This window comes from the organism of the source record quoted next, unplaced genomic scaffold (assembly GCF_019419815.1).
Source record: "Pyrus x bretschneideri cultivar Hongxiangsu unplaced genomic scaffold, Pyrus_bretschneideri_v1 Contig56, whole genome shotgun sequence".
NCBI classification, from domain to species: domain Eukaryota; kingdom Viridiplantae; phylum Streptophyta; class Magnoliopsida; order Rosales; family Rosaceae; genus Pyrus; species Pyrus x bretschneideri.
In genome coordinates this window covers 1,848,295-1,862,046 of record NW_025999794.1, presented here as the reverse complement: position 1 = coordinate 1,862,046, position 13,752 = coordinate 1,848,295, and the positions used below count along the sequence as shown (strand labels likewise).

The following is a 13,752-nucleotide window of genomic DNA, read 5'->3' as shown; positions in this document are numbered from 1 at the left end:
CTTATGGATCACCATGGTCCTATCTCTTGAACATTGGAATTTTCATTCGTTAAAGTTTCCAAATATCTTGCCATTGTACTTTTCTTTTACGTTTTACCAAAGAATTTTTGCAAATAAAAAATTCTAAAAATATGAATGGACAAAAAATCTACAAATGGACAAGAAAATAGAAAACTTTGGATCTGAGAGTCTTTTACGAGTGTTGGACTCAACTCTAAATGAAAGCACCAAATTTGTGGATGCAAATTTCTTCCTTCTTGCTCTTGGACAAAATTGCACCTACAAAACAAATAACACCTTAGGTCAAGACTAAGAGCCTCACGCGCCCATGATGAATAGGGCGGGGAGGCTTTGGCTGAAGAACCTCTGATGCCAAAGTTAGAATTTTGAGGGAAAAGTGTTCGGAGAATTTAAAGAGTTTAGCAAGAGAATTGGAATTGAGTTTTGGAGAGAATGAGGTAGTATTTATAGGGGTGTGACCGGTCCCTTAAAGAGGAGGAGGACCGGCCACTTGGTTGATATTTTGGATGAGGTTCATGATTTGTAGCTAATTAGGAATAATTGAATAATAAATCAATTAATTAGCAAATTAATAGAATAATTTCCTAATTGATTAGCTAATTAATATAATAAAGATGAATGATTTGGGACTTACCTTGTGGAGAAGATTTGATGAGGATGGATGAAATAGGTTTTGAATTGTTACCTATTTTGGGCACTTTTGACTTGGATGAGGGATAATTGCCCACTGCTCACGCGTAGGAATCCTGGTGTGCCTCGAGGGTAATTTTGTCCTTTTTACCCAATAATCCACGTGTCGTCTTGTGATTACTTTTGACTCCACACTGATATTATACCGAAGTTTTTTATTTTATGTATTGTTGTAACATCATGTAATATACTGATGTGATAATATGATATTCTAAATTATTCAATTATAACACGGGATTACACTTTTTAAAATTTTGTATTTATAAATCTATATATTATATAGTTTGAATGAATTAGCTAGAATGCTACATCAGCAATAACACTATGGTGCGCCATTGTCATACAGAAAATATTCACATCACATTACTACATAATTATTATTATTGTGCAAAGGTATCATTATCCAGCATAATAATTTGGTGTTGGAATTCACACAACTTGTAACGTTAACAACTCTTTGTTGTACAAACATCATCATCAAACAAGACACAAACTTTTGATCTACTACTTGTCTGATAAAAAATAATTGTAAGTAAAATAATTTCGTTTCATTTGGTATAGGTTATGAAATGATTTCTTCACATTTTTTTTTTTCTGAACACCCATATTTATTTATGTCTCTTAATTCTTAGTAAGCAAGAGAATGCACGGAAGAAAGAAAAAAAGTACAGAGTTCATTTCCCTTAACTAATATGAGTCATTAGTTGTACAAGTAAAAAAAAGCAAAACAAAAAGAAAGCTTTAATTTTAAATACTGTGTATTTTTTTTCCTTGCTTAAGAACTTATTTTACAATATAAGCTTGTTCCAAATAACATTAGTTTGACTGACCTCGGGTTCAGCAAGGTAATATAGGAGATGGACTAGTCAGTTGGAAATATAAACAAGAGTCTTGAGGGTTGCTGGGGAGCAGATGGAGATTTGGTGGAACTAATGGTTTTGATGTTGACGAAAAGGCTTAAGGGGGATTGAATGTCAATGACAACGTAGCCCATGAACTTGCACAACATGCATGATTTCGTAGCTTCGGATAGAAAAGGCGTCTCCGTAGGTTTTTTTTTTTTTTTTTTTTTTTCGAATAATAAATTTTGTTAAATTAGATATTAGATTAGTCACCGATCGGATTCAAACTCATGTCATCATGCAAAGTCTCAACTCTATTCTACCACGGCGATAAACGGTCACTTGCAGGCGTATCCGTGGTTAACTTCGTTTATTATGCAAACATATTAGATTTGGATTAAATTTGTATTAGATGGCAAGTGAGAAACGCTCTTTTTAACTTCAGTATATTTTTCTTCCAATTGGGGGGTGGGGAGCGTTTCAATCCAGAGTTTTTACATAGAACCAAGCGTATCATCTCCATAATTACACATTCTTATGACATGGACAATGGTACAAGAGAATCCCAAAATTATATAAAAGATACATAAGATGTGACCATACACGGGCACTGCAGTGCACTGCACCTGCCCACACCACATTCGCTGTTATATTATATCCAAAATTAAAGCCAAAATAAGTCTCGTTGGAGGAACTTGACCTTCATTTCATCAATCATATCATCAGCAGCCAAGCGATGGGTGCTATCTCTCGATTTATCTCCCACCTCATCATCTACTTCACTCTTCTCATCCTCGAAATCGTAGTCCTTGTCCGTTCCGTCGCCGGACTAAACCCAAATTCAGGCAAACGTGTCATCACCACCACACAGTATCTCAAACTCATAGAGCAAAAGAATCCCACCATTTGCTACACAAAAAAGTTGAAGGCCACAGAATGCTCAGTTTGCTTATCGGATTTTGAGGAAGGTGACAAGGTTAGGGAGCTGAAATGCAAGCACACATTTCACCAGGATTGCCTTGACAAGTGGCTGCAACAGTATTGGGCCACCTGTCCACTTTGCAGGACTAAGGTGTTGTCGGACGATGTTGTGGCTAGTTATCATCGGCTGAGAAATCAGGTAGAATACGACGGCCGAGACGAGGAGTTGATTTTCTTGTTATCTTCGTTGCAGGGTAATACATTACATAGATTTTCCTAATCAGACTGTCCTCTAAGTTGAATTAGTATTCTATATATAAATGTTTCTTTTTTAATATTCCCTTTTTGTTCCCTAGCTATCTGTATAATATAAACGCATTATTATTTTACTTTACTGTTTTTTCCTTTTTATTTTCTTGAGAGTTATGTAACTTTTATAAATATTGTAGATGATGTGATTAGTTAGTGGCAATCGGATGCGATTACTTAGATAAATTGCAGTTTGTTAAGGGCTGGAGAGTGTTTCTAAACCAAGACTATTTCTGTACTTTCCTGTTCTATTTATCCGGCGATTGTCGTAACTGGCGGAACTGCGTGGGAAAGGCCGCCATCCCCCTCACCCCCCAAAGAAAAAGGATTTTGAAGGAACCGGATCCCCTCATGAGCTTAGGAGGCTAACCCTCCTGAGCAAATCACATGGGTCATTGAAATTTAATTTAGCGGCTACAAATAGGGGATCCCTCTAAAAGTTATAATAGTTGCAGTCATTGGATCAAATTTTAATGGCCCGTGTGATTTGCAAAATTCAACGATGTGAACAATCTATTTTGTAAAAGTTATAATACTTCAACGATGTGATTCCTCTAAAAGTATTATATCTCTAAAAGTTATAATACTTCAACGATGTGAACAATCTATTTTGTAAGTCTTGATTCATAGATCATCTTTGCAAAATTCAATTTAATCTAAAACTATTTGCCTAATTAATTATCACGATGAAATTTCATTATTCCTTATAAAATAAAGTGTTTTGATATTGGCACGATCCTACCTTAAATCAATCACTACAAGCAAAAGGAAGGTATGGGCCTAGGTAGGGATATTCGAATCGATCCAGCAGTCAGCAGACTTCATTCAACTCACTGTGAAAGCAAACCGGGGCAATCTGATCGGTATGAACCAACTAAGAAGGGGTTCGTTCTTCTTCCGGGTGTCCGCATCTCCACTTAATTGATTGACCTCGCAACCTTTCTTCACTTTCTTTGTTCAGAACCTCTCCCTACTGCGTAACCCCGCTTTGCATGGTTTACTTCTTCATTTCACTATCGTTCAGTGCCTTGCTTCTTCGACTTTTCGAATCAAAAGATCATGATTTCTACTGATTTCTATCCGGAAATGCGTGTACACCAAGTAAGGTCATTAAACCTATTTGCATGGGGCTTAAGCCCCGGCCTTTATGCCACTTAGGGACAACGAAGAAGCAACAACCAACAGCCAATAATCAACGGCCAATAACAGACAGGGAAGAACAACTACTTCTTTGAACTCAATTAAATGTCTCAAATATTTGTGATTTGTTTAATATTTTGCAAGGATGATCTATGAGGTCCAACTTGAAAATAGATAGTTCGGATAGTTGAAGTTCGATGTGGTGTGGGCTCCACAACTAAATACTATTTTTAAAGAAAAATGAGGATCCCTTCCCTTAAAGGCTCCTTTGTAGTTATACTTAACATGGGAGGAGTAATAATGCTGAAAGTTAAGAGCTCGGATGATAATTGTTTTGCTTTTGGATTTTAGTTTTATTTTTTATGCTTGAGATAGTATGTGTGGGACATGAGAGATGAAGAAGTTGGTAAAAGAGAATGTAAAAAGGGAAATTTTATTTGAACCCATAGTTTTCACATGTGCTTTTGTACTGATTTATGCCTATCATGCCATGTTTTATTTAATTTTAGAAATGTTATTACGTGATTGAGATTTATATACTATCATGGCATGTTCATGTACTACTCATCATACATTGTTGCACCCGGTGTTAGTGTTTGCCAAGGACCAGGGCCAGTCTTTCACGTGTATGTTCATATCCGCACTGCACGCTCGACTCGGATCCAAGTAGGTGCCAATCCTGTCGTAAAGGTTGCAATAGGCAACTCCGACTCATATGTGACTGCAAATAGCGCCAGTCTTCACGTGATTGTAGCACTAGAGCATATATTATGATTACACCCATTCTTGTTCATGTCAGAATCCTCTGCATGAACTCGTGTGTCAGATTGATGAGCACCTGATTTTATTATGCTACTGTTGTGATATTTTGATTTGGCGTATTTTTGGATTTATTGTTGATTTACATTTGCTTTTATACTTATACGTAGTATGATTTTCTAGAAACTATATAGGCTTTATAGTAAGGGGTTACGTTCAAAAAATAAATGTGTTTTATAAACCTTTGTTTTTGCCCACTCACCCTTCTGTTTTTCACCCATCCAGGTCCTAGTTAGTTGATCACTCTGTGGCGTACGAGAAATATTTGGCGGTTCTGACATACCCCTAAATAAATGTAAGAGCTTTTCCTGCTGTGTAATAAGCACTTCAACTAGTTTCAACTGCACACTTTTATGTCATCTATGCTCGGAACACTTGTGTTTTACCGGTTCTTCCCACTACTGCGCACTCGCCCCTTTAGATTAAATAAATGTTAGCTTTGGTTTTAATTTATCCATATTTTTATGCTTCAATTTCCTTGTGTTTTAATACTTCTTTCTTTGACATCACAATAGTTCATGTTTCTTCGTCTCGCTAATCTTTCAAGTTTCTCGTGAACCGTAATTTTCTTCGCCAGTAAGAATTATGCAAATTAATGTTGTACATACATCAATCTTCCAAATCTGAACGTGTTCTACATATAGCTCGTATAAAATCCATGCAGACTAATAAATCGAAAAGATAATAAAAAATTGTTAAGTTCATTAGTATTGTTTCTGCAGCCTACCAAGAATGTTACAACAGTTGGATAAAATTCAAACTCAATGAGGCTTTTCTGTACAAACGCGGTGAACTCTTAACTTAAATATATGCACACACTAGCGAGTAAGTTGGAGAAGCCACAATAATTGCAAGAGGGTAGTTTAGAGCGGACAGCTTGTTTGACATGGTCATGCAAAGCAACCTAAGATTTATCGAGGGCAATGCTATAGATGGTAATAGAGGCTCCATCAAAAGCAATTGTTGGAATGAGAGAATGTTTTGATTTTGGTTTTTATTTTTCAAATGGGTGATTGGGTTTGTGAGGATAGTTTAGGTAGTAAATTTGGGTTTAAAGAGATATTGATTGTTTGATAAAAAATAATGTGGGTGTAAAGAGTAAGTTAGATGTAAAAAGAGGTTAGATGGGTTCAAATAAAATTTCTCATGTAAAAATTAAAGGATGAATTAATGAAAAGGATACCAAGTTTGATTCCTCTCTCCCTATTCTATCGCTCGTATTAAGAAAAAAGCTATTTGATGGATTAGTTCTCTAAAAGATGTGAAATGGTGTTGGGTGTAATTTAAATGATTTTTTGTTAAGAGTTTCTAATTTATATACAGGTTGCATGCATTGTTAAATTTTGGGTTTTATCACGGTTGGTTTTTGAAATTGGACCTTTCAATTAAAATGATCTTTAAAATAGAAAATTCAACAATTTGAGCAAGCGCCCCTTTATCATAGTAGTAGAAAGGTGTTGAGCCCTTCTATGACTGCATGGGTTTGAATTCTGTCAGTGGCTAATCTAACAAAATCTATCATTTGACCAAAAAAAAAAAAAAAAAAACAAATTGATCTCTACAAATAGGTTTCGCAAATCAATTTAGTTATTTATTGTCCTTCGGTTAAATATATTATTAGTGTTCTAATATGGCACACGAAGATCCCACCAAACAACTCACACAACACCATGGTATAAAAGCCAATTTTTTAAGAACGTTAAAAAGTGAAATTTTTAAAACATTTCGTCGAGAAGCACCAGAGTTTCACCCAAGAGTTGTTGTCGCTGTCGCTAGTCATACAGATCGATACTGGACGCTTGCTGGTGGATCAAGGGCTATTTCACTACGTGCTGCACAACATGTACAATGATGATTAGAATCGGTAGTTGGCGGAGTTCAAGGTGAAGAACGAGCTGCATACGGAAGCCTACCAAAACTTGGTTATTTGGATATGTCTGAGAAGACGAAAAGTAAGACAAGAAAGAGGTGGAATGGAAAATTCAGTAGCGCCACTAAATTGCTCAGTGGAAAGCACTTACGTTTTGAAGGTAGTCCTCTTTTCATATTGTAGGGGTAAAGTTATTTTCGGTGTAATTCTCATTACTATCCAGATGTTTCTCGACTAGAATTCCACTTCCTTATGCAACCGTGCGCTTTACATCAGTAATTATCAACAGAGCAAGTGATGATCATTTCAAACCTCAGATTGGGATTGAGGAAAACAAAGTATGACTGCAAAGTTTCTTGGGGAACAAATTATGCATATACAAAAAAGAGGTAATCTGAAAAACACACGGTTTGGTTCTCTTCCAAGGATATGTAGGTAGTCCATTCCAAACAGTGGTGGATCCAAGAAAAATTCTTGGGGGAGTCAATGAAGAAATAGCTCGCTCACAAATTTTTTGGACGAGAACAACACACATTTTTAGTGTGGTATTTTGTTGAATAATTAGTGTGTTGTAGCCTTATTCTGAGCAATATTGCACGGTTATCATTATATGACAACAACTTTCGATCGAGTCTCTCAACAGATATCGACTCACTCAAGAAAGTTGGTCAGTAGATACCGACAACAGTGCACACAAAGACATTACCGAATACTTCAAAATCTCACTTAGCAATTTGTCAAACACTCTCATTCTATTACAAGGTGAACTTCTCTTAATATTCATAATCTTGGCCTCGTGATTTTTTTTCTTGTCCCCCTAAATTGGACTTGATCGGTTTTATTGATTTATTTTTCCCCAATATACTTTATTTGGTACTACAATATTTAGTTAGTATTTGTTTTTAATTTATTAGCAAACCAAAGAAACTACAAAACGATTTGTTTAACCTTACAGATTGTGTTCTTTGCAAGATCTCGACCTACTACTGATAGGAGCATATTTATGCGACTTAACTGGCTTGTTCTCGTGTATTTATGTTGTGTTTCCTTAGTTATTTTAGTGTTTAAAGTCATTTTTGTGTGTTTTCAGAGTATAAAGCCAAAGTGTGCAAGAAGATGCAAATTGGAGTCTTTTGGAGCAAAAGAGGAATGAATGAGTTGAAGACTTGAAGAAATGTGAATTCATAATTGAAGATGGATTCCTACTCCAACAAGGATTCCTACTTGAAGTAGGAAAGTTAAGCCTAGGTTTCCCATTTTGGTAACCTTTCCTAATCTTAAAAATCCTTATTTTCCAGCCACTTTGAAGGCCTTGTATGCACTTTAGGACACAAAACAAAGGCCCTAGACCACTTACACACCTTTGCCGCACCTCTCCCTTTCTCCCCATCCCTTGCCGTGCAAGGGGGGTATTTATGTCCTATTTTATGCACTTAAACACATTCCCCTTTCTAAATAAAACCCTAGCCGCATATTTTAGCCAATTTCCTTTTAATTTCTGATTTGATTTCCTAATTCTAGAAGCTTTTGACTTAATTTTAGTTAACCAAAATAAGTTAGGGTTTAATTTCTGAAAACCCTATATATTCTAACCCTTGCCGCACCCTAGAGAATTCCCTATTCATTCTTTCATCATTCCACATCTCTGCCGCAGCCACCATCCCTCTCCCACCTTCAATCTGCAACATCCATCCATTCCAGCCACCTTCCACCTCCTTGCCGCAGCCTTCCACCCAATTTCCTACCATTCCCCGACTTAAAGACCTTCATCCAAACCTCCCTACACCATCACTAAGCCTTGCCGCAGCCACCATCAACCTTCTACCATATCTGCCGCAGCCTTTCATCCATTCCAGCCACCTTTCTACCTCTTCCATACACCTACACACCATTGCAGCCACATTCCATACCTTGCCGCACCCCTTTTCCATCCTAAATTCCCTTCTAAACCAAAAATCACAACCAAAATCACCCTCCATCCTGTGTGCCGCAGCAAGGAGAAGAAGAAAGAGGAGCTTGAAACGTGCAGAAATTCAAAGTGGATTCGTTGGGCGTTCTAGGTGTAATCAATCTTTTGTTCTCTATGTTTAATTTCAATTTTGTTTCTCTTTCTGTGAACATGAGAGGCTAAACCCCTAGTTAGCTAGGGGGTGATTCAAAACCATGTTTATGCTTGCAATATAAATTGATTACCTTCAGTTGGAATTTCATGAGTTGTGGATTCAATTTGTTTAACTGCTTGATTGATAACTTATTCGTGTATGTTTATTGAGAGTGCACGCTTAGTTTTCATGCAAGAATATGATGCTAGAATATAAGTGAGTTTCACCTAATAGTTACAAACTTATATTCACAAGTAGTGGAGGTCGCTTATAAACGATTGCGTTAAATGAATTCTTGGCACTAGTTTCATGCTCATCATAGTAACGAATGCATCGTCAACACTTATAGTTTTCATGTTGCTTAATGATCTTTGATTGTATCTTTATTGTGCTTTTCACGTAAAGGACTTTTGGAGAATGTTTTGAATTGTTGCATGCGCTGTCCCATCCAATTCATTAACTTAAGGAGAACTTGAAGGTTAATTTAAGCGAACCTAATTAACCCGGGGTGTTGAGTTTCATGATTCATCGAAAGACCAACTGAAAATCATCTTGTATGCAAGTGTGACATGTGTGGAGAAGAACCTTCTAGCTAGCATTCCATCCATATTTTCATCAAATTCGTTTTTACAATCTGTTTTTATTACAATCTGTCTTCTTTATTTTAATTTCGTCAAAACTAAATCCCCCTTTACTTTAGTGTTTCAATTTAGTTAGAAAGTGTCTTAGTTTGTGTTTCTAAGTGTTTTGATTCAAGTTATAACCCAAATTCGTCCAAATTAGTGTTAGGTGTTCAAAACTGCCCATATTGTGTTTTTAAGGCAGTTTTGAGTGTTTTGTTGCTGTTTTGAGTCTTTTGGTTTGTTTTAGTGGTTTAGTGTTTAGTTTTGCATTCTTTGAGTCTAGTTTAGTGTTTTAACCTTTGTTTTACGTTTTTGAGTCAGTTTTCAAGTGATTTAGTAATCCCTCCTAATCCTCGGTTTAGAACGATCCCTACTTATACATATACTACAATTGTCAAAATAGGGTTTTAATTTGTGTGCTTAAATATTTCACATCAACTACTCGCCGTCTTTTGCAACTTCTCAAAGGCAAACTTCTAAGCAGTACTAGTCCACCGTGGGTTCAAGCCATTTATCTTCTATAGGAGATTTTCAACCTTCACATGTGAACTGACCCCTTTTGACCCACGGTGGATCTGCCAATGATTCCAACCTTTAAAGGGGCGCAACACCCAAAACAGTAGTGGAGATTCACTGGAGTTGTGAAGGTCAGTTGACCCCCCTTGCCCCTGAGTAGATCCGCCTTTGATTCCGAACTCAATCACAACACCGCCGACGAAGGCAAGTTTATAGAGGACTTATTTCCCAATGCACCACCATAAGCTTATCTTTAAAAGTGAACCCTGATGTAACTTTTACATTATATCCCTTTTTTTCTTAAAACTACACCAGTGATTTGATTCTCATCTTCGGACATATGTAAGCAATCCTTCCCGAATTTAATCGCACCCCCTTGTCAATCAATCCTACTTTCATCATAAATAAAGAAGCTTTATTTGTCATAATCTCACTATTTGTTCTTTCTTTTCTCTTTTTGGTAATGCAGGGATACCTCACTCACTTCAAACAAAGCGTAAACTGTGAAAACTTCACACGAATGCAAGTCTAAAATTCAAAGTAACACTATCAAAAGAGTTTCTCTTAGCCTATTCCGTATTAAATGGTTAGCAGCTTAGGAGATTAGAACCTTAATAAGCACGGTTACGATTGGTGGACTATGAGCACGGGCATATGACGTCCTAATTTAGAAGTCTAATGCACAATTTGGCCTTCAAAAAGTTTATACAATTAGCAAAGCTGGGGGTTATTCAAACCTGGGCTCTATGCCATTCAAGGGAATAGTCGAAATGGCAATTCGAAATTCATTCGAAGGTGGCTCTGAACTCCAACCCTGAGTATGACTACTTCTATCCCAAACCAACATACTAAGTCAAGTGTGTTCTGCAACATTATATGCTAGCACATTCAAAGGGGTATCCACTCTAGGCAATCCTCAAGAGGAATTTTATTTCAATAGAGCTCCGATACGTGAAAATTCTTTGACCAAGCTAGTTAAGGTAGTCTGATCAGAAATGCTTAAGTCTGGAGGATTCATAAAATGTTTCCGACCCAGGCCAAAGTATCTGATTTCTTCCTTTTCCTTTTCTCAGCCTTTGGGTCATCTTTGGTAGCCATTTGGTTTGGGGGCAAACTAAAGGTGATTAGAAAAAAGATATATGACGGCATCTTTTCCATGCTCTTTCTCCCTTTCAGGTGCTACAAGCCATTTCCAACTTTAGTGAGTGGCTGAGATGATATGAAAAACTCTATTAACAGTGTGAAATGACACAAACTAAGGTCCTTAATGGCAATTTTGTAGTCAAGATTTCTAATGGGTTTATTATGGACCCTCATCCCATAGATATCTCTTTCCCAATCTCTGTCAAAGAGGACTACGCCTTTATACCATTCTTTGTCTTGCCCAGGTAGATTTGTGATGTGGACAGGCCACTTAAGGCTGGATTGAGACTGAAAGTAGTATAGAGTATCTCCTTCGCACTATGTAGAAAAGAAAAAACTCTAGAAGGCCTAGTTCGGCCTTATACAAGTTGTTCAGATGCTCAAAGCAAGTGATGATGTAAGTGGAAGATGGAGTAAGATTGTAAAGGCCAATATGATAGAAGATTAGAATCTCTTTAAGCAAAGGTGATAAAGGAAACCTTAGCCCCAATCCAGGTACCAGGGATGAATCCTGATACAAGGACGATCTGGGTCTAAAAGCATAGGGAAATCACTGGTTATGTCATGGGTACCTTCTAACCAAACTATACACCTATCCAAGGCATGGCGGCAACCTGTGAGGAAGGTTTTTTTTCCTCCTCATTATTATGAACTATGATTATTGGGGGTCCAGAGAAGGTGTCAAGGCTGACACGAAAAACAGGAAGAATAGATGAAGAGGCAGCCATATCTTTGATAAACAAACGAATTTTTAGAATTCAGTAAAGGTATGTGTGAATTGGAGAAGAAAATAGTCGATATGTTTTGGGGAAAATGAAGGAATTAGGCGTTTGGTAAAGGAATAAAGACAATGACATGATGGGTATTTAAGAGGACATTTCAAATCATCTAGCTGTTAAATATAGACTGTTTGACCTCGGGATCAACGAATTCGATGGTTAACCATCACTACAAAATATCAAAAGTAATTATTTGTTTTTGGCACACACGCAACAAACACAAAATCTCACCTTCATCATAATGATTATATATCTTGTTTACTATTTTAATTTCTGCATACACTTTTGTTTTAGTAGATGTTGATTGATCATCGTCTGTCCCTTTTACTGTTTTTGTTTCTATAAATGATTTGACTTTGGCATATGACTAAGGTGAGGAAAAAGGTTGGTTTGAATGCTCTCATTTTAGTGACTTACATTACATCTAATAGAGCAGATGAAAATAAAGGAAACAAAGATTTCATTTGCACCTTTAAGATCACAAATAAACTCTTATCTCAACTTTACTTATATGTCACCCTTTTGTTTTCTTAGAGAAACTCCAGTGTGACAAAGGCCCCCTAGGGCAACTTTCAATCCCCTCCAGTGAACTGTAATTGTCTTTAATGAACAGTAACTGCCTTTTGCATCTCCACCCTTAAACTGAATAGCCATGACAAAGGCAATAAAATATTAGTATTCTTTATTTTATAAAATAATACAAAATAATTTTATTTGTAATTTCGGATAAGATTTTTAATCGTTCTCGTTGTGCCATGTGTTATTGTCCGAAAAGACAATTTTTGGTGATAGATTTTGATGTGATTTTTGTGACATCCCACATCGCCTAGGGAAGTGATCCTTATATGTATATTCTCATCCCTACCTAGCACGAGGCCTTTTGGGAGCTTACTGGCTTCGGGTTTCGTAGGAACTCCAAAGTTAAGCGAGAAGGGGGCTAGAGCAATCCCATGATGGGTGACCCACTGGGAAGTTACTCGTGAGTTCCCAAAAAAAAAACCTTGAGGGAATGGTAAGCCTAAAGCGGACAATATCGTGCTATGGTGGTGGAGCGGGCCCGGGAAGTGATCCGTCCCGGGCCGGGATGTGACAAATGGTATCAGAGCCAAACCCTGGTCACGAGTGTGCCGACGAGGACATCAGGCCCTTAAGGGGGGTGGATTGTGACATCCCACATCGCCCAGGGAAGTGATCCTTATATGTATATTCCCATCCTTACCTAGCACGAGGCCTTTTGGGAGCTCACTGGCTTCGGGTTCTGTAGGAACTCCGAAGTTAAGCGAGAAGGGGGCTAGAGCAATCCTATGATGGGTGACCCATTGAGAAGTTGCTCGTGAGTTCCCAAAAACAAAACCGTGAGGGAATGGTAAGCCCAAAGCGGACAATATCGTGCTACGGTGGTGGAGCGGGCCCGGGAAGTGATCCACCTCGGGCCGGGATGTGACAATTTTTATCTAATGTTGTTGTGCCACGTGTCGTTACCTTTTTTAGAATCGTTGAGGATAGATTTCCAATAAGATTTTTAACCAATCTCGTCACGCCACATGTCACAATCTATTTACAACAAGGTTCTAAAAGATACTAGGCGCTAGTCGAGCGGCAGGCTAGGGCCTAGCGCCTAGGCGGACTAGACGGATTTAAGTAAATTTGTTATATTTTGTATAAATAAGTGTCTCTTTAAATTTAAAATATATATAATTACATCATAAACCACAAAATATAATGACATATATATTATGAAGTATTGGAACATAATGTGAAAACATGGGGAATAAGCATGTAATGTCTGCTCATTTAAATATTCAACAAGTCTCTTACAATTTATTGAATAAACTAAAATACAAAATGAAAGTTATCTATTTTCTGTCTAAGTGAGTCGCAACCTAGGCAGGTTTGGGCAGGCTAGGCGGGTGCCTCAGCAGGTCTAAGTGCCATTTCTTAATTTTTAAACGTCTAGGCATTAATTAGGGTGGTGGC

The 13,752-nt window shown here is 37.3% G+C and overlaps 1 protein-coding gene across 1 annotated transcript; it reads left to right on the top strand.

The window, feature by feature from the left end:
• Positions 1 to 2,149: 2,149 nt before the first annotated feature.
• LOC103941346 (probable E3 ubiquitin-protein ligase XERICO) lies at positions 2,150 to 2,885 on the top strand. Its single transcript, XM_009351538.3, has one exon. The coding sequence runs from the start codon at positions 2,290 to 2,292 to the stop codon at positions 2,752 to 2,754; it is 465 nt and encodes a 154-aa protein (XP_009349813.1). The 5' UTR covers positions 2,150 to 2,289; the 3' UTR covers positions 2,755 to 2,885.
• Positions 2,886 to 13,752: the final 10,867 nt, after the last annotated feature.